Source organism: Erythrolamprus reginae, chromosome Z (genome assembly GCF_031021105.1).
Source record: "Erythrolamprus reginae isolate rEryReg1 chromosome Z, rEryReg1.hap1, whole genome shotgun sequence".
In the NCBI taxonomy this organism is placed as follows: Eukaryota; Metazoa; Chordata; class Lepidosauria; order Squamata; family Dipsadidae; genus Erythrolamprus; species Erythrolamprus reginae.
In genome coordinates this window covers 13,480,220-13,501,927 of record NC_091963.1, presented here as the reverse complement: position 1 = coordinate 13,501,927, position 21,708 = coordinate 13,480,220, and the positions used below count along the sequence as shown (strand labels likewise).

Here is a 21,708-nt window from a genome sequence, read left to right as displayed (position 1 = left end):
GTAGAAAGTGCTGAGTGTCGATGGCTGCCTTGGGCACACCTGTGGGGAGGGAGGCGGCCTGTTCTGATTGCCCAGCGCTCTGGCTGCATCCCTGGGGTTGGAGGAACTGCTAGCTGGGCAAACCCTCGGGTCTCATTTCTGGCCACTTCCAGGTTGCTAAAAATAGAGACTTGTGGAGGCAGGGAAGGGCATGGCTGCCCTGCCCACAGGGCTTGGCTGGGTTCCGTTGGTGGGCGGCCCCGCTGCGCTGTGTTGTGGGCTGCTCTGTTGGCCATTGGGCTCCTGTGGCACTTCTGTCACGCATGTCCGGCTCCCAGCTGCTTTTCCTCCACCTGCAAACCAGGACCTTGGTCCTGGCACCTCTTCGATTGCTCCCGAGAGAGGCTCTTCCCAGGCTCTGCTGTCCCTATGGAGCCTTCAAGCATTCTTTCCCTGCCATTCTTTCTTAACACCAACCTGCAGTGATTTACTTAACCATAGTTGTCACAAAGAGAGCGAGATCCAAAAGGCTCCGGTGAGCACCTGGTGCCGATAGAGGAAGGCAGGGCTACAGCCGGGCCTGCCTGCTTTTTGGATCTCGATCTCATTGCTGGGAGACTCTGCTCCTTTTCTCCCTTTTCCTGCTTGGGTTTTGGGACACCTTTGTGGAAACCCTGCCCCTGGCTAAGGGCAAAGAGACCAGGAAGAAGCAGGGGAGAGAGAGGAAGCACAGGGAGTGCTTGGTAGCCCGGATTCTCCTCTTTGCCTTCTCATGGCTTGGAAGTCCAGCTGGAAGGGAAGGGGAGGCAGCAGCTGACCTGAAAACAGCCAGAGCTTCGCCGCCGCTACCACCTTTCTTCCCTCCATCTCAGCACTGCTGCAGGAGCCTAAAAGCTGAGTTGTTAGTCAGACTCTCTCCTGAGTTGGGAAGATATACTGCCAAAGCTCACCATGGTCACTAAGATGAGGAGGCCACCCTTGCTGGCCTCCCCACTCGCCCATCCCAGTATTGGGAGCACTGCCGTGGCCGCTCCTGCCCCCTTGTGCTTTAGATTGTATTTTAAAATGAGTCAGACGCGTGTGCTTCTAGAAGCAGCATCAGTGACAAAGGCAGGTAAGAAGATGGGGCACGCGAGGAAATCCCAGGAGGATGGCGAGATGCGCATGAACTGGCCGGTAGCTCATACTTTCCCCTTGCAGGTACAGGTGGTTTTCTGGGGCGGCGGGGCTGTGCACAAGGAACAGTCAGGTGCAAGGGGCAACATTTGCAGACTGGGTACGCCTCCTGCCGCTGGATCACCTGGGGGCAGGCATGGCGGGGGTCATACAGGGGCATCGCGCCGCCTGCAGTGGGCTTTGCACGTCTGCAATCTTTATCAAGCAAATTCTGAATGGGGTGCATGTGCGTGTATGGGGGTTGCATGCACATATGGGTGGCATGTAGCATGGGTACTTACATGCATGTGCACGCCAGTGCGCACATGCTGCCATTTTTGGCATGCGACAACAAAAAGGTTTGCCATCACTGTTCTCCAATGCACTTGCAAGGAGAGTCCAAGATGGGTATTCTTCAGTCTGATTGGTAGGGACTGAGTTTTAATTTAAATATTAATCACTAGGCAGGCACCGCCTCCCCCTTAGCCCTCCAGTCTAAAAAACTCAGTCGCAGTGAAGGGACTCCTGAGTTACTTCTCTTAGGTATATTTATTATTATTAGATAGTTTATACTTATATTGTACTAACTTTTTTCTCTCTTTTTCCTTTTTTCCCTTAGGTGCAGCTGGGGGAATAATACCTCGGGCGGGCCTGGGTTCCAAACCTCCAGTGGGTTTAACCCAGTTGCCTGCAGCTCCTCCCGGCTTAAGACCCTCACAGACAGCAGAAGATCTGCAGATGCCAGCCTGGGTCTGGGAGTGAGCGCCCGGGTTGCCTACCTCCGCAGTGGCACCCGGAGGACGAGGAGGTGGTTGCCGCCTCGGGGGGTCCGTCCCTCCCCCGGCGAACATACCACGGGCCTGGATAGACGTTTCGCTCCGAGCGGCCCGCAGGGGAGGCTGGCGCCCCCGCCCCCCCCCCAACGGAAGGCAGGCGGGAGCGGATCCGCGCCCTCGATCGAAGGCTCGCAGCGGCGGATCGGCTCTTCAGGACATTAGGAGGCATCGCGGGGCGATTGCAGAGGGCGGGAATCGGCGGTCTTTTTCCCGCCTGCCTCCCAGAGTAAGCGTCCGGTTGCCTAGGGAACCGGCTGGCAGCCATCTTGGTGGGGTCAGGCGGCCATCTTGAGATGGTCCGTAGGCCCCTGGCAGCTGCTTCTCGCGCCCAAATCAAGCCCGGTTGCCATGGGAACCGGCCGGCGGCCATGTTGGTGAGGTCGCCGGCTCGACACTGGGCACGCAGGCGCAGAAGGGGTTTTCATCCCCCAATTTCGTTTTCGTTTCTCCCGGAGGCTGCCGCGACACTAAGGAGCTCAGTGGAGAACGCAGGTGCATTACAGGCTGCAATCGGTGATCGTGAGTTACCAATCCGGCCATGGCAGACCAAGCGCCACCTGCTGGGGATGAGGCTTCTGTTAGCAAGCCCAGTACCCCCAAAGAAAAAGCCTCTAAGGCGAAGTCAGCCCAGGGATCTTCCTTGAGGGAGGCGGAGAAGCGCATTAGAGTGCTGGAAAAGCAACTAGAGGCCTCACAAAGAGCATCAGGGCCGGCCTTGCCCCCTAGCCAGCAACTGTCTGCCAATTCCTCCATATCTCCCCCTATGGTCTACCAGGGGATGGGGACCTCAACATCTGAGAGGGATTGGTCCCCTGAAAGAGGAGCCCAGGCCTGGCCATCATCCAGGACGGACCCTTATAGCCTGGGGAGGCAACCAACAGGCTGGCCTCCTAATTACCCTTCCTCTCACCACGCGCAGGCAGCCACTTTCACCCCTACGGCTGCAGGCCTTCGCGATTCTCAGGATACCTGGCAGAGCATGCCCCAGGCCCTCCAAGACCTGATCACTAATACATATAACCAAGGCATAGCTACGGGAGCGCAACAACTTCAGCAGGCTCCAGTGGGACCCCCTCAGATGAGGCCCAGAGACCCCTGGAGGGACCCGGCTACGCGGTCCTGGATGGAATCAGTTGAGGAGGAGGATTCCTATAGAGATGACTTCAGCGCCGCTGAGGATGACCTGTCTGGTGATGACCAGCCACCTGAGCAACCCAGTTACACGGGCTTGTTTAAATCCTCCCTCTTCAGGGTGCTCCTGAATAAGGCTAAGTTAACCATCGATCAGGTGGGAGAGAACAGTCAGGCGGTACCCTCCGATGAGGCACAACCCGCGGGAGGTCTGTTTGTCTTCCCCAAACAGGAGATGGTGAACATCCCATCTTCTCACCTGTTTCTAGAAACCATCCAACGCCCATGGGAGAACCCGGCGGCGGCCCAGGGACCCTCCAATCTTGACCGCAAGTTCTATACTTTCGACAAGCAGATGGAGGAGCTGCTGGAGTTTCCAGCCGTGGACAAGCCTGTCACAAGCCTGGTGTCCAATGCCCTCGTACCGTCTGAGTCACAGGAAGGTCTAAAGGCCGAGGACAAGAGGGCGGAAAACGTGGCTCGCAGGACCCACCAGATGGCAGCCTGGGCCGTGCGAGCCGTTTCGGCGGCCTCGTTCTTCAACAGGGCCATGATCCTCTGGATTAAAGAAATCCAAGCCAGAGCTGACCCAGAGGATGGCAGACTTCGTCAGGACCTCAACAAATTGTTGGCGGCCACGGAGTTTTCGGCGGATGCCACAGTGAATGCCGCGAAGTTTGCATCACAAGCAATGGCCTCTTCTGTGGCGTCACGCAGACTCATTTGGCTCCGCAACTGGCAGGCGGACGTCAAGTCCAAATGGAGTCTAGCCTCTTCCTCGTTTAAGGGGAAAAAGCTGTTTGGAGAGGTCCTCGATGATGTCCTAATCGAGGACAAGGACAAGAAGAAGGTGATGCCCAGGGCTAACAGACGACAAGATAGGCGCTTCACCCCCTATCAGCGAAGACAACCCTTTCGGACGGAGCCCTCCTCGAGCAATTCCCAGACGCCGAGGCCATACTTCCAGGGCTCCTTCAACCAGGGATCCTTCAGGTCGGACAGGACATCCCAGGCGGATCGAAATAGGTCCTACCAGGGACGCCGTCCCTTCAGAGGGGCCAACAGAGGCTTCAGAAGGAACAAATGACTCACTGGGCACGGCACCCCTAGGCGGCAGGCTGCTGCGTTTCTCGGGCATCTGGGAAACCACGTCCTCAGACGCTTGGGCGACATCCACGGTTTCCCGGGGCCTGAGGATCGAGTTTCTTCGACCTCCCCCTCAACGTTTCCTGCCATGCCGCATCCCGTCAGACCCACAAAAAAGGAAGCTCCTATACCAAGAGGTGTCCCACCTTCTAGAGATAGGGGCTATAGAGGAGGTACCCCCAGCTCATCAAGGCAGGGGTTTTTACTCGGCAATTTTCCTCGTGCCAAAATCCTCAGGTCTTAGATGGTGCCTTGCCCATGGCACTATATCGATACACGAGACTAGAGTTCCTAAAATCTTTGACAGTAGGGCAAGGCTGGGATATCGATGATGTTCCAGCTCCCTTATCAAGTTCCTGATTGTCTTTTGTCTCTCCTGGGACAGAAAAACCATACCCAGGTTGGAGTCTATAGTGGTGCCCAGGTGGGCAAGACGGAGTGTAGGTACTAGGTGACTTTTTGTCCAGTTGACTGTAAAACCGTGGTTCTGTAGTGTCTGGATCGTTAGCTGTGAGTCTCTGTGTGCCTGCTCTCTGGTTCTTGACAAAATGACGATATCGTCGAGGTACGCCATCACGCGTACCGACTGGCGTCTGAGACTGGCCGTGAGGACGTCCAGTAGTTTGGTGAACGTCCTGGGGGCGGAGGACAGTCCAAAGGGCATTGCCTTGTACTGGAAATGTGCCCCGTTGAAACAGAATCTCAGGAACTGTCTGTGATTCGGGAATATGGGTACATGGAGGTAGGCCTCCTTCAAGTCTATAGATGTCATAAGGTCGTCCTGCCTTATGGAGGCCAGGATGGACTTTAGTGAGTGCATTTTGAATCTTCTGTATTTTACGTAGAGATTCAACTGCCAGTCTCAGACGCCAGTCGGTACGCGTGATGGCGTACCTCGACGATATCGTCATTTTGTCAAGAACCAGAGAGCAGGCACACAGAGACTCACAGCTAACGATCCAGACACTACAGAACCACGGTTTTACAGTCAACTGGACAAAAAGTCACCTAGTACCTACACTCCGTCTTGCCCACCTGGGCACCACTATAGACTCCAACCTGGGTATGGTTTTTCTGTCCCAGGAGAGACAAAAGACAATCAGGAACTTGATAAGGGAGCTGGAACATCATCGATATCCCAGCCTTGCCCTACTGTCAAAGATTTTAGGAACTCTAGTCTCGTGTATCGATATAGTGCCATGGGCAAGGCACCATCTAAGACCACTCTAATGGTTTTTGCTACCATACCAAAGACGAAAGACAAGCCACTCCCACAAGAGAGTCTCCCTCAGTGCCAGGGTACGCAACTCTTTACAATGGTGGAGTTCCCCCTCACTAACCAGGGGCTCCACGTTCCTGGATATGGACCCTATTATAATAACAACGGACGCCAGCTTGATAGGGTGGGGAGCTCACCTCTCCTCACACATGGTTCAGGGCCTCTGGGAACCTCAGGACCTGCAAGAGATCAATATAAATTTCCTGGAGCTGAAGGCTGTTTCTTTGGCCCTCCACAGTCTTGCTCATCTAGTACGGGGTCGACATGTACGTATCCTGACCGACAACGTGTCTACACGTTCCCACATCAACAGACAAGGGGGCACACGGTCAAGGAGACTGATGAAGGAAGCAACATCACTTCTCAGATGGGCAGAGGAAAACTTGGCCTCTCTGTCAGCGGAACACATCTCGGGAGTGGAGAATGTGTGGGCGGACTGGCTCAGCCGTCAGACACTCGACCCGGGCGAATGGCGGCTGGATCCCAAGATCTTCCAGGAAGTGGTGAGGAGATTCGGAGATCCGGTGATGGACTTGTTTGCCACCAGCCTCAACACCCAGCTTCCTCGCTTCTTCGCTCGATACCCATCCCCTGGGGCAGAAGGAGTGGACGCCCTAACTCTTCAATGGCCTTGGGGCCTTCTATATGCATTCCCGCCTCTATCAATTCTCCCCAGGGTGATACGGAAGATCCTGGAGGAGAGAGCAGAGGTGCTACTGATAGCCCCGTATTGGCCTCGCCGCACCTGGTTCGCGGACCTAGTGCAACTTTCGACGGCACCCAGCTGGAGGATCCCGGACCGACAGATCTCCCTGACCCAGGGGTCCTTATCTCATCCGGAGCCACAGTGGTGGCAACTGACCGTGTGGCACTTGAGCGGGAACATCTAAAACGCCAAGCATTGCCAGACACGGTCATTGCCACTATTCAAGCAGCCCGCAGACCCTCTACCAGGAGGATTTATCAGACCACTTGGGCTGCTTTCTACAAGTTTTGTGAACAGCAGGGGATAGATCCTCAGACGGCCTCTCCGCTTGTTGTTCTAACTTTTCTGCAGGCGGGCCTGGAGAAGGGCCTTGCCCCAAATACATTACGCCGTCATGTCGCCGCTCTGGCCACCATCATCTCAACAGATAGTTACCGTTCCCTTACCAGACATCCCTGGATCAGGGACTTCTTGAAAGGAGCGGCCAATCTTAAGCCACCAACGGTTCATCGCTTTCCTTCCTGGGACCTGCCCTTGGTGTTACATGCATTGACAGGTCCTCCGTTTGAACCCATACGTCAGATTTCGTTACGGCTACTGACCTTTAAAGCAGCCTTCTTGGTTGCTATCACTTCAGCCAGAAGGGTCTCTGAGATAGCCGCTTTGTCCACAAGACCAGACCTTTGCCGTTTTGAGCCAAACAGAGTAGTTCTTAGACTGGATCCGGCGTTTATTCCGAAGGTAAACACATCCTTTCATAGGGCTCAAGATATAGTACTCCCTGACTTCTGTTCTCATGGGACTCACCCCTCTGAATTGAGGTGGCATAAACTGGACGTGAGGCGAGTCCTAAAAATTTATGTTAGGAGGACTCAGCCTATTAGACGGTCAGAAGGCCTGTTTGTGTCCTTTTCCACTAGAACCATGGGCACCAAGGTGTCCTCTCAGACTATCAGCCGATGGTTAAGGGAATGTATTTCAGAGGCATATAGGACCAAAGGCTCCCCAGTTCCACCGGGGATAACTGGACATTCAACTCGAAGTGCGGCTACTTCATCGGCCTGGAGAACCCAAGCTTCCTTGGAGGACATATGTAGGGCGGCCACGTGGGCAGCTCCGTCCACTTTCATCAAACACTATCGAATTGACTCGTTTGCTTCGGCGGAAGCAGCATTTGGGAGGAGGGTACTACAAGGGGTCTGTTCCTACTCGGAACCCCTGGTCCAGTCCTGTCCCTCCCTGTGATTATAACTTGGGCATATCCCATCTTGGACTCTCCTTGCAAGTGCATTGGAGAAAGACCGTTGAACTTACCTGAACGGTCTTCTCGATGCACTGCAAGGAGAGTCCAAACCCTCCCGATTCTGGGACCAGGGTTCCCGTGGGGGTGTGGTTTCTGGTTACGGTTCAAGGTTACAGTTTGATATTGTTTAATAAATGGTTTTTGCTTTACTGCTCCTTCGCTTTATTTTAGACTGGAGGGCTAAGGGGGAGGCGGTGCCTGCCTAGTGATTAATATTTAAATTAAAACTCAGTCCCTACCAATCAGACTGAAGAATACCCATCTTGGACTCTCCTTGCAGTGCATCGAGAAGACCGTTCAGGTAAGTTCAACGGTCTTTCCAAGGGATTCAAGATGGTATAAGATTGTGCAGAACTATGTTGACCGCATCAGCTGCCAACCTATTTGCACTGTAGGGAATTTGTTAGGAGTGTAGCAGAAGATCCTTGATGGCGTTCAGCTGGGCCAGCACTAATCGTTCAAAGGTTTTCAGAATTATGGATGTCAGAGCCACTGGTCTGTAGTCATTCAACTACAATAGGGAGAACATATTTATATGCCAAGGGTCTGCAACCTTGAATGCAGGGTCTCTTGGGTGATAGAGTTTTTTAAGGTCTCTTGGGTGATGGAGTTTTTTAAGTAAGAAGGAAGATGGGGGCCAGTTGATCAGACTCTTGAGCAAGAGGTAGTTCCCCTGTCTGGTACTGGTGCTTTTCCACCCTTTTGTTTGTGAAATAACCTTTGCACATCATTTTCTGAGATCACCAGAGGTGGAGGGCTCAGAGGGGTAGAGTCAAGCTTAGGAGGCCTAGGTATCTGAGATGGAGGGAGTAACAATAGTTGAAAGTAGAACACATTTAGATCATCTGCCAATTTTTGATTCTCCTTCTACGAGGGAGGGAGGTTTGCTGTAGCCAGTGATGACATTGAAAGACTGAAGAACTGTTGATAATTGACAAGTCCTTGGTTCCTCTTTCAATCATCAACTGCGGTACTGCGCCCAAAGCTACAAATATGGCATATATCTCTCTTGGTAATTTGTAATCCAGGATTTGCAAATTATTTTTGATGTGTGCTTATTACAGCACTGACAAGTTGAAATCTGTGCTTAAGGCAATGTAAAGGCTTAAAATATAGATTAAAATGTTTACTCAGTAATAATAAACCAGAATTCTGTTAAAAATATATTTTAGACAACTACCGTGTTTCCCCGAAAGTAAGACAGTGTCTTACTTTCTTTTTACCCCCAAAAGCCCCACTACGTCTTACTTTCGGGGTATGTCTTACATTGGAAAAAAATTGAAAGGGTCGCGTTCCCGAAGGCATCTCCCCAGAGTCCAGAAGGGCACGCATGGAGCCGCAGACGCGTGTCGGGGAAGCGTGTGTCTGGAGGGGAGGAGCCGCTCTGCGCAGTTGGGCAGCCCCACCTGCCTGCCGGAAAGGAGGCGGGCGAAGGAGGGCGCAGCTCCGGCCGCTCGCCTCGGAGCCGGTCGGCCTCGCTGACCGCTTGCAGCCGAGCCTCGGCAGGGGAAGAGGCGGTGGCGCCGCGGCGAGGCGAAGGCGAGGGGCGCGCGGGGAGCTTGGAAGCGACGTCATCGGGCTCCCTCCCGGCAATACCCCCGTGTTTCCCTGAAAGTAAGACATATGTCTTACTTTCGGGGTACGGCTTATATTAGCCGACCCCCCTGAAACCCCCGATACGTCTTACAATCGGGGGTGTCTTACTATCAGGGAAACAGGGTATCATACTGAGTAAGCTTCATATGTGTTAAGGCAGCTGTATTGTCTGCAGCCAGAATATTTAACAGCAGCTCCCATATTAATATTATAGTTTTCCAGGATCACAGTCCAAAGGTTTTTCAGTATACTGTAGTACAATTAAAATGAAACAAATGTTTATAATTTCCAGTAAAATAATACAGTAATCTAAAATATTTTATAGAATAGAATTCTTACATATCCTTCCTCTGGAGCTACAAGCAGCCATTTTATTATAGCCATTTTCTATCGTTTGGATCATCAGTGGTTACAGCAAGAGAGAAAAACGCTATTTTGTCCAGAGGGAGAAATGTTGGGTTAGTTGGCATCTAGTAATGTTTCTCCTCATATTTTCCAGGCCAAAGTAACATTTGGCAATAATTCAGTGCACTCTCTAGTCAGTGTCTGTTGCTGGCTGTGATGACTATATATGGTAGCACTGTCTGAATTAATACTTCTGAACATACTTGTCTAACGAATTTCCTTATGTCTTCTGTGGTTTGTGAGCCACAGTTTTTGTCAGGCATTTTTTTGCCTTGTATTTCTTATTTTAAAAATCAGTCGTGGTAAAATAATAGAAGATGTTATGAATATTAGATGCTTATTAAATTATCCTTAGCATACACAAAGTAATTTAGAAAACAAACATTACATTTTTGTTATAACCACACTAAAGATTTCAATCAAACTGCACATATCTGTGTTCTATTTAAGCTACTACATGTTGACAATTCTATATTTAGTTCATACTGGTGAATAAACTTGCTTTTTGCAAACTGCAAATTCTCTTCCAAGCTTGGGCTAATTTGAAGGTATAATGAACAGCCTTTATTGTAAAAACAGTTTAAACTTTGCAAGTTATTGGTAAAATTTGTATAGATCCAGTGGATTCACTGATTTTTCCAGTGGAACCACTGATATTCCCATTGGGACCTAACGTACGCCATCTGTTTACATTCAAAAAGCTCTTTTAATTAAAAATAAAAAAGCTAGCTGGCATGTCATAAGCCAGAGTGCTAGCCATCAACAGTTCTTCCTTGTCAACACTGCCTCTGGGTCTCTGATACATCTCATATTCTTAGTACATAAAAATGCTGAGTTGTTATACTATGTGCCTATGTGTGTTTATGTCTATTTATTGCAAGTATATCCACCTTGTTCAGAACAAAGACAAGGATAAACGAGAAGTAGAGAATATCCCTTAGGAATGATTGTAACCATTTGTTCCTTAGTTCTTTTTAATTGGATGTATCTCCCATGATAGCTGTTATGTTAATAGGAAGGCCCTTTCCGCAGCTATTTCGCAAGCTATTTCGCAAGATATTTTTTCAAAATACTAAATAGGCCTACTGAAAAAGAGTAATGTCTAGATACAGGCATAAATAACTCAAAAGACAGATTGAAGGCATCAAATTACATCTGGCCTATATGATTTTAGATTACTTGTAGAATTGCATATAATTGCATATGACAACATATGCCTATTTTAAGGCATATAAATATTCTCTGTACATCAAAAACTGATCAATTAGCAGACTAGATTAAAATCTACCTTTTAAGTATGTAACTTTTTGTACTTGATCTGTGAGATACTGTATTTTCTGCATTAAATGTATGATCCAGATTTTTTGGTTCTACAGTTAGTGGTTTTCACAGTTTTAGAATTTTAGCTGAAATTCTTCTGACCATCAGTATATCCTGCTCTAAGCAACATTTTAATATCATTTTTATATCTTTCCAGCTTTTAGAAATTAATTGGACAGGACTGACCAATCTTCTGGATATTCCAGGACTCAAGTAAGCTGAAATTGAATGAATTCATTTCTATAGATATGTACAATTTTGTATGCATGTGTGTTTGTCAGATTTTTGCAAAACGTTACATGAATGTCTTCCATCAGCAATCATTCAAAGTTACAATGATGTAGCAGCAGAACAAATGGTGGTTATGACCAGTCCCCAGGCAGTCCCAAAATCCCCACAGTCATGTGATTTAGGTCCTGGACAATTGGCTTGCACTTACAGTGTTATTTTGTTACTGTTTTCAGCTTTATCTGCCAGTTTCTGGAAAGTCAGTAGGAAAAGTTGCTATGCCTCCCTTACACTCTCGCCACAATCTAGCATTCCAACTTTTGAGGGCTATATAACGTTGTCCTGTGATACCACTGGAAGTGTAGAAGTTGTGTTTGAGTTGGGAGTGAGAATAATACCAACACTTGGCACATGATGTCAGATGAGTACAGTAGTACCTCTAGATACGAGCTGCTCCACATGCGAGTATTACAAGTTACGAGCTGAGACGCGAGCAAAATTTCTGTTCGACACCCGAGCTCAAATTCGGGATATGAGCCGAGCTTCCACTAGGTGGCGCAAGAATTTCTTGCTTCCAGTTATCTCGGCACGAAAAACAAAGTCTAAAGGCATTCGTTCGAGATGCGAGTTGATCGATATACGAGCTCGGGTTTGGAACGAATTAGACTCATATGTCAAGGTACCACTGTACAGCATCTAATTTTAACCCAAAGGTGTTTTCTCAAGAGGCAATTGGACTTTCTGTTTCTCTTCAAAGACATTTCGCTTCTCATCCAAAAAGCTTCTTCAGTTCTGAGCTGAAACATCTTCAAAGAAAAACCAGAAAGTCTAGTTGTTTCTTGAAAAAGCACCTTTGGAACAACTATGATCTGGATGACTGAGAATCTCCATGGATTTTAACTTGGAACACAAATATAAGCCCAGCAGTTTGTAAAAGGGTTAAACGGTGCATTTTGCAGGCTTTTAACCCTTTAACCCTTTAAATCTTTTACAAACTTATGGGCGTTTATTTGTTAGTTAAAATCCAGTTTACAACTTACAACCACAATAAAGTCTAACATTTCTGTTGTTAAATGAAATGTTTAAGTGAGTTGTGCTCCATCGTACACTTTTTCTTGCCACAGTTGTTACGTGAACTACTGCAGTTGTTATATTAGTTAATTGAATCTGGTTTCCTCATCGACTTTGTTTATTAGAAGGTTGCAAAAGGGGTTTATATGAATGTCTTAATATGAGTCAGTTGCCAAGGGTCTGAATTTTGATCAGGTGACTGGAGAATGCTACAACGGTTGTAAGTCACCTTTTTTCCATTGTAACTTTTAATGATCAGTAAACAAACTTGTATGTTGAGGACTATTTGTATAGGATTGTGAATGGCATTTTTAATTTATTAAGTCATTTTACAAGCTGCAGACTAATGGATAAATTGAATTTTAGTTTTAGTCTGTTGAAAAATATTTATTGGGAAAAGGCTTATATAATTATCAGTAACAAAATTAGATCTCTATACTGTTCAGTTTTCTGGATGAATCGGCCTCTGCTGTCATCTTTAATACTGTAACATTCAGAAGAAAACAACATGTTTTTATGCATGAAAAGCTATTTTCATTCTAGCTGTCAAGTTCTAGTTGGGTCATGCGTTCAAAGAAAGACAGTAAGTCATTCCAGCTTGCACTGCAGTCAAACGATTTTTAGACCCGAAGTGGAAAATATTTGAGGTTAAGTGATGAAACCATTCTATATAATTGATGTGTACATTTCCACATACCTTAACAAAATCAACTGTGTTTAGTATGTTGTGACATATTGCAGATATTTAATTAATTTGAAATATTTCAGCTTCATTTTCTGTTTTTATCTGACCATTGACACTATACTAGTAAAAACAAACAAACAAACAAACCAGAAGTTAAGCTTCATAAATTTGTAGCAACAATTAACATGTATTCCTCTGGCTAGCATCCTTAGTCTAGTGTCCTTAGTCAGCACATCATTTTACCCCCTGGTTAGAGTTGAAAAAAACCTTTTTTTTTCAGAGGGAATAGCAACGAAAACAATCCTGCAAAGACTTAGGGATAGAAAAAAACTTTGGGGTAGCAATGAAAAAATCCTGCAAGTGGGAAAATCGTTACCACCTCGTTAGGGCTGGGGGGAAAGCTTCTAAAAAAACCTACATTCTGAGTATAAGACACACCCAAATTTTCAGCCCCCTTAAGGGGAAGGTGCGTTTTATATTTTAAAAAATATATTTATGATGGTTACAGCATCCAGAGGCCATATGTTCATCATGTGCAATCTTACCTGCCAGACTTTCCAACTAGCAAAGTCAATCATGAAGCTAGATTTGCTTAAGGACCAAGTGCTTCACTTAACAGCTAGAGTGATTCATTTAATCTTGTCCAAAAAGGGCATAAACTTGATGCGACTTGTGTAACAAACAGCCTTGCTTAGCAATACAAATTCAGGTCATGGTTGTAAGTTGAGGACTATCCATACTGAATAGTAGTGAGATAGGACATATCTTTGACATACTCTTATGCAGACTGGGAAATCCTCTGACAGTCAAGTTTTGATGTGGTCTCTTAAGTGTGCCGCAGGAACCATTTGATCTTATCTGTAATTCTTTCAGCAGTCCTTTCCACGGAGCACTATCAATCTAAAAGATAAAAGTACTTTCCACTGATTGCTCACCAGCAGTTATAGATTTAAATGGAGTGCAAATTAGGAAAGTACAAGAATTCAAAGGTTATAACCTCATATTACAGGGAGAAAATGGCTTAACAGCTGAAGTGAAGAACCAAATTGATACTGTCCCAGCAGCTTTTTGTGTTTTCACTCTGCTCCCCAAACATGACAAATCTGCTGTAATCAGTAAACTGTTCCTTTATTGCAATGTTTCTCAAATAGTGGGGTGCCCCCCCCCCGAGGGTTGCGGAGCGATGTGGGGGGGGCACATGACCCCGGGAAACATGCTTTATTTGCCGCAAGGAGAAGGGGTTTTTTGCACCTAACAAAAGTAGGAGATATGAAGTGCATATAACAAACCTTCAAGAGAAACACCGTGGAAATATATTTAACAGGGATGAAAAGAAAGGAGGAGAGAGAGGGACCTAATGAGACAAACGTAAGTCTTCCAAAAGCTAAGACAAGGGAATAAGATGAAGCATATGTAGCGCTTGGCTACAGTGGGAGACAAGGAGAGACTGGTATGGTTACTATATCTAAAAATGTTGGCAGCGGACAGCATGAAGCCAAATAAATTACGGCGTCACTTAAACACATTACACCCCAATCACAACTGATAAGCCGCTTGAGTTTTTTCAGCAAAAATGTGCCAAATATTGCAAACAATCATCCCAACAGAGAGGGGGGGGGGTTTGGGGGGGGGAGGCGTGAAATGTTTACTTCTTCCTAGGATGGGTGGCGTAACAGAAAATAAGTCCCCGGAGAGGAGCGGCATACAAATCCAATTAAATCTAAGTTGAGAAACACTGCTTTATTGGGAGTGCCAGCATTCAAGGTTGACTCAGCTTTCCATCCTTCCGAGGAGGGTAAAATGAGGACCCGGATTGTGGGGGCAATAGGCTGGCTCTGTTTAAAAGTGCTATTGCTAACATGTTGTAAGCCGCCCTGAGTCTAAGGAGAAGGGCGGCATAAAAATTGAATGAATAAATAAATAAATCCCTGGCAAAAAGTCTCTCTCACACAGCAGGTTAACAAGTCTGTCTGGTAGGGAGAGGAATAGTTGTCTGCCACATCTATCCTTAGAGGTAAGGTAAGGTTTCGCTAGCCACAGTGGCTCTTCTGTCCCAAGGATCGGCTCACAGATTTCCACTGCTCTCCTCTTCCTTCTGAGCATCCGCGCATCAGGCACCAAGCCCAGTTCTTCCTACTCTTCCTCATCAGCCACATTTATTTATTTATTTATTTATTTATTGATTGATTGATTGATTGATTGGATTTTTATGCCGCCCCTCTCCGCAGACTCCAGAGCTGGTGTCTGTTGACTCTCCATCTGAGGGCTGTGAGATGGCCCAGGCTCCACCTCCCTCTCTCTCTGACAGCTCCATTCCCTCTTCCCCCTTGGAGCTCTCAGGTTGCCTTACTCCAACGCTGCTTCTTCATGTAATCTGAGGGGCCGGAAGCCGACAGGTTACAACATTTTGTTTAAACATCAGTTGCCTAACCTAACTATATAAACTAAACCTTGACCATTTCGTTCACTGATAACCCACTACTGCTATTATATGGAGCTGAATCATGGATACTTACATACCGTAGTCAGAAATCTAAAACCTGGAAAGGTTCCAAATGCATTCCCTGTGCAGGATCCTTGTCATCCCACTGATAGACTGAGCAAGAAATGAAACAATCAATCAGCAAAGCTGCAATCGGCCAACCGTAGCTGATGAAATAAAAAAACAGTGGCTGACATTATTTGATGTACCCTTAATAGAGATGTAAGCATCTGCACAATTGTCTTCATAATTACATACTGTCCCTCTTCATCACCCTTACAGTAAAAAATGTCTGCTATGACCTCTTGCTTGGCCACTGGCCTCTTTTGAAATAGCAATTGAGTTTGTAGCATCCAAAGCACCTGTTGATGATCTAGCAATGTTAGACTGAGTACAGAATTGCCCTGCTTCTGGTAGCTAGCTTAATCCCATGAGTTGTGGCAGCTAGAAGTAGCATGTGTTAACCTAAAGCTTTTCCTGTTGTGGAGGAGGGGGGGCATAAATATTTTTATTTATTAATTAAATTTAATTCACCCACAAGTAACCAGGCCTTGTGGAGCTTTCCTTCTGGATCCATCCAGAAATGTTTTACTTCAAAGCAGGGGTGGGCTCCAGCCAGAACGCTAAATTGGGCTCGCCGTGGCGGCTCATGAGTGCTTGCGGGGCCAGCGCGATTTTGCTTCTGCACCTGTGGAGATAGCAAAATTGGGCATGGAGCCGCAGGTGCCACCGTGTTTCAGCGTGCGCGGAAGCAAAAATACTTCGCTAAAACACGGGTGCATCTGCGGCTCCGTGCGCAATTTTGCAGAAGCAAAATCGCGCTGGCCCCGCAAGCACTCATGAGCCGCCGCGGCGAGCCCAATTTAGCACTCTGGCTAGCAGCCCACCCCTGCTTCAAAGGCAGATAGATCATTTCAGCAAGTTTATATATTTCATTTCAGTGGTTTATATGAGAAAAATATCAAAACCAACATTTTTGTGGGTGGGTGGGTGGGTTTATTTGACCACAACTAAGTTTAATTAGTCTTCATTGTTGACAGCTGCTCTGATGTGAGTACCAGATATTGTTTAAAAATTTGTCAGTATGCATTAGTTTAGGAGCTGCTTGATAGTGACTAAGGGCAGACTGCAGGCATGTTTTACAATTAAACAAACTAGCTGCCTTTCGTGTAAACAACTTAAATCCCATGATAACTTGCTGCTCTTTGAGCTGATCCGATACCAGTCAGCTCAGAGGATTGTTTTCTTAAACTGGGATTTTGCTGTAAACATATATCTTGAAAATCAAGGAGAGCTCCAGAAACAGAGTTGGATTCACCAGTGCAGTATTGGCTATTTTCTGTCATCTGTTCCCATTCCCTGTTGTTAATTAGTCTCTCTTTTATACTATACCTGATGTACATCTGCTCATAGACACAGCCTGCTTTCTACAATCCACTTCTTTACAGCCAACATATTAGGTTGGATAAATACTGGAAGGCTTGTGTTTTTCCTAGCCTTTTTTAATTGTTTTTCCTTCCTGGCTTGACACAGGACAACAGAAGTCTGTGGATAGTATTTATTGGCAGGGAAGGAGATGACTCAGTCTTCATGCTTCATACCAACTCTATAAAAAGATATCGTAATTAGAATTAATGGATTCACTTCATTGTTTCTAATTCGTCATCTGGAGACACTTCATTACATTCTTATTTCTCTCCCCAATGCCTTTTCCCCAAAAAGGTGATGGGGGGAAATAAACATAGTTGCATGCTCATGTATTAATATAATTTTATATTACATTTATGTTAATTTAACTTTATAGTATTTTCCACAATTAACTTTGTAATATTTATTTTTAAGCACATTTTTAAATAACAATTTTAATGCCTGTTTTTAATCTTTTAGTTATTTTTCATTTGTTTTTATAATATGTAAGCTGTCCAGAGTCATCTTGTGCAGGGGAGATGTAATAAATAAATACGTGCATGCATATGTGTTGTGATTCAGCCTGAGGCTCCTCAGGGAACGGCTGGAACTCTGCCGGCTCCATGCTCAGAGGGGGAGGACGAGGAACAGGAGGAGGAGGACCAGGCAGATGGGGAAGAGGAATGTCAGGACGAGGAGGAGGGAGAACAGCCTGAGACCCCCGGGGGGGAGCTCTCCCCAGCGAGTAGCCTGGAGTCATTAGATGAGAACGCACAAGCCATCATAGATATGAGGCAGAGAAAGGCAGCACAACAAAGGGGACAATTAGCCAGGTATTTCCATCCCTAATAGGCAACAGCTGGGTTTGGGTGTGGTTCTCCTCAGAAAGGTTGAAAAGGCAGGCCCGCCCTTCCTGTATTGTGGAGAGTTATCTTTTGGGAGTCCTGTGACCTTGCTTCGATCTTTGGCGTCTCTGATTCTGGCTTGTGGCCTTGAAGGCTGAAAACTTGGGGGAGGCGTGGGTTTTATTATCTACAGTGGTGTGTGTGCCAGCAAGAAGCCTGTTGTATTGTCTGGGCGTCGTGACTCTTCTGTGAAGCTTCACAGCATTCCAGTTTGTAACAACAGTTTTTGTTATCTGTGTTTGTTTTCAAAGATATAAAATGACTTTGCTTTTTACCAGCGTGTCTGGCTACTCTTTTTAGTTGATGTTGACGTCTGGGGGAACCCAGACAGAACAATATAGAAATGTAATAAATAAATAAATGTCATTAAGATTAGCCCACGTTTAATTTTTAAATTAATTTAATAATATTTGCCGTAATTAATTTAACTTCATAATATTTGTTGGAAACAAGATGTTAGTCCTAAGGGAGCCAATTGATAGGATTTCCAGCCAGGCAGGCAAACAATAAAGCCGTCAAACTGACAGCCTATTTTATTTACTACTTTGCTTGCCTCTTAAAAACAAAACCATAGCTTTTATATATGATGAATATTAAACTAACACTGCTTCATCTATCTGCACTGTAAGAAACAAAAAATGCAGAATAAGGAACCTTTTTGAACTAATCAGTAGATCATATATTATGATGAAAGGTAATGCAGGAAGGAAGAATAAGGTTTATACAGATATAATAAGGCCATCTGTCTTATTCTAAACTGCTGCTTCCATCTTGTGGTGATCAAAGGTATTGATGAAATTCTGACATGCTTTGGGCTTATTTCTATTTCTGGATCATTTGTAAAGGCAAACCATCAAAGTCAGCATCATTGCTTAAAGGGAATAGGACTCTGCAAAAATTTCTTTCTCTCCTGAAAACGTTCTGCACTGAAAGGAGATGGGTTGCACTATTCCTTACCCATATTATTCAATTTAATAGTGTTGGTTATGACCTTTAAAGCCCTTCATGGCACTGGACCAGAATATCTCCGAGACCGCCTTCTGTCGCACGAATCCCAGCGACCGATTAGGTCCCACAGAGTGGGCCTCCTCCGGGTCCCGTCAACTAAACAATGTCGGTTGGCGGGCCCCAGGGGGAGAGCCTTCTCTGTGGCGGCACCGACTCTCTGGAACCAACTCCCCCCGGAGATCAGAACTGCCCCTACTCTTCCTGCCTTCCGTAAACTCCTCAAAACCCACCTTTGCCGTCAGGCATGGGGAAACTAAACATCTTCCCCTGGGCACGTTGAATTTATATATGGTATGCTTGTGTGTGTGTATGTTAGTATAGGGGTTTTTCTTAAATTTATAATATTTTAATTAAATTGGATTATGTATTGGATTGTCTTTTCACTTGTGAGCCGCCCCGAGTTTTCGGAGAGGGGCGGCATACAAATCCAAATAATAAATAAATAAATAAATAATAGGCCGGTTGTTTGCTGTTATTTTCCTAAATAATGGAGACAATCCATAGCCTTTTTTATACAACATTGAATACCATATACGGTAAACTAAATCGCAGAAGTCTGTAAAAGGTGATGATAATGTTTTCATACATAGGCTTGTTGTAAAGTTTGCAAATTGTGTACCTAGTTTGTGAAATGGAAGATGAAAATGTATTAAAGAATGAATATATTTGATGGTTTGACACTTTGCCCCGCGAATAGAGTAGAATAGAGTAGAGTAGAATTATTTATTGGCCAAGTGTGATTGGACATGCAAGGAATTTGTCTTTGGTGCATATGCTCTCAGTGTAAATAAAAGAAAAGATACATTTGCCAAGAATCATGAGGTACAACACTTAATAGGGTACAAATATTAATATAAATTGTAAGGATACAAGCAACAAGTTACAGTCATACAGTCATTTGTGAGAGGAGATGGGTGATGGGAATGATGAGAAGATTAATAGTAGTGCAGACTTATGAATAGTTTGACAGTGTTGAAGGAATTATTTGTTTAGCTGAGTGATGGCGTTCAGGAGAAAACTGTCCTTGTGTCTAGTTGTCTTGGTGTGCAGTGCTCTATAGCATTGTTTTGAAGGTAGGAGTTGAAACAATTTATTTTATAGAAATCAGATTGAGTGGAAGACTGAAATAGATAATTTCAATTTGTATATTTATTTCTTTGCCCTGCTACGTTCAAGTGCAGCTTGCATGTAATTGTTTTGATAATGGCAGCATGTGTAATTAATGCTAACCTTAAAATAACTTCATTGATTTTTTTTTCATTTAGTGGATTATCTGACACTATAATACTGGATATAATATCTAATTATCTAGTGCTTCCAAATCGAATCACTGTTCCTTTTGTCAGTGAAGTGGAGATTGCTCAGTTGCGGTTCCCCATACCAAAGGTAAGGTTTTTAACATCATACTGTATTTTGACATAACAAAATATTTATCAAAGTGTTTGCAGAAAAATCTCTGACAATAATGGCTATAAAAGAGCTTAAAATCTAGATATTGAACAAATAATACATTTCTGAATTCTTTCAATGTCACTTTTAAGCTACTATTAGACCATTAAATTTCAAAACGGCAGAAAGCCTCTTTTCTCTCTGCGTCATTGGGATATTGTCTGGACAACACGGGTTGTAACCTATTGGGCAGATTCCTCCAGCTAATTTAAGAAATGCTAATTCCAGTGGCACCCCTCCATCCAGAGATTTTCATGGTAACATGAAAGAAACTCCATAGAAGTGACATGGTTTTATTGGTCTCTGTAGTTGAGCTTTCAGATACATCTAGAAATTGTTGTGCCCCCCCCCCCCGAACTCATTTCCCAAAACAGTGGTACCTCTACCTAAGAACGCCTCTATTTATGAACTTTTCTAGATAAGAACCGAATGTTAAGATTTTTTTGCCTCTTCTCAAGGACCATTTTCCACTTATAAACCCGAGCCTCGAAAACTGTAACCGGAAAAGGCAGGGAGAAGCCTCCGTGGGGCCTCTTTAGGAATCTCCTGGGAGGAAACAGGGCCGAAAAGGCGGGGAGAAGCCTCCGTGGGGCCTCTCTAGGAATCTCTTGGGAGGAAACAGGGCCTCCACCCTCCCGGTGGTTTCTCCAATCGCACACGTTATTTGCTTTTACATTGATTCCTATGGGGAAAATTGTTTCTTCTTACAAACTTTTCTCCTTAAGAATCTGGTCATGAAATGAATTAAGTTCATAAGTAGAGGTACCACTGTATTGCATAGACTGGCTAATTTGGATAAAGCCGAGTCATTTTATTATCAATATATTGAGTTCTTAGAAGATTTGAAATCCACTAAAGAAGGAAAGGAGAAGAGTAAGGAGATAAAGGAAAAGAAAAAAGACAAATAATAGAGCTACAAGAATGGGAGGAAAGAGCAATAAGAGAAGGAACTTGACCAAAAGAATGTAAGGAACAAAAACTAGCCAATTAAATAAATGAAAACAGATGGAAGAAGAGACAAAAATAATTTCACTAAACGTAATTGGACTAAATTTGGTGGTAAAAAGAAGAAGGATAATAAATAAATTAGAAAAATTAAAACAATAGAATCATAGAATCATAGAGTTGGAAGGGACCTCCAGGGTTATCGGGTTCAACCCGCTGCTCAAAATTTGAGATTATATGTTTACAAGAAGTACATATTAAAAAACAACGTAGAAAATACCTAGAATATGAGAAATTTGGAAATATATATACATCATTAGCAGATCGATCCAAAAGAGGATGGGTTTTATATACTAAACGAGAAATACAATCGGAAATAATACAGTGGTACCTCGGTTCTCGACCACAATTTGTTCCAGAAGTGTGGTCGAGAACCGATTTGGTCGAGTACCGAATTAATTTATCCCATAGGAAATAATGGAAATTGGTTTAATTGGTTTCCAGCCCCTATTTCCTTTATTTCCTATGGGATAAAGATCTGAGGTCTAAACACTCCAAGCTGTAGGAAGAGTGGGGGCAGCTGCAATACCGGCAGTTTCGGGGGGGGGCCTCCTTTCCTCAGTGGTTCGTCTTCTTCCCTTTAAGCAGCTACACCAACTTTCTCCTTCCCGA

At 45.2% G+C, this 21,708-nt stretch overlaps 1 protein-coding gene across 2 annotated transcripts in view; it reads left to right on the top strand.

The window, feature by feature from the left end:
• ESYT2 (extended synaptotagmin 2) overlaps window positions 1–21,708 on the top strand; it is a 96,340-nt gene that overhangs the window by 42,421 nt on the left and 32,211 nt on the right. For both annotated transcript variants that reach the window (XM_070729428.1, XM_070729427.1), the window contains exons 7-8: window positions 11,014–11,069; window positions 19,908–20,028. In XM_070729428.1, the coding sequence (XP_070585529.1) occupies window positions 11,014–11,069; window positions 19,908–20,028 (177 nt within the window). The remainder of the gene's footprint in view (window positions 1–11,013; window positions 11,070–19,907; window positions 20,029–21,708) is intronic.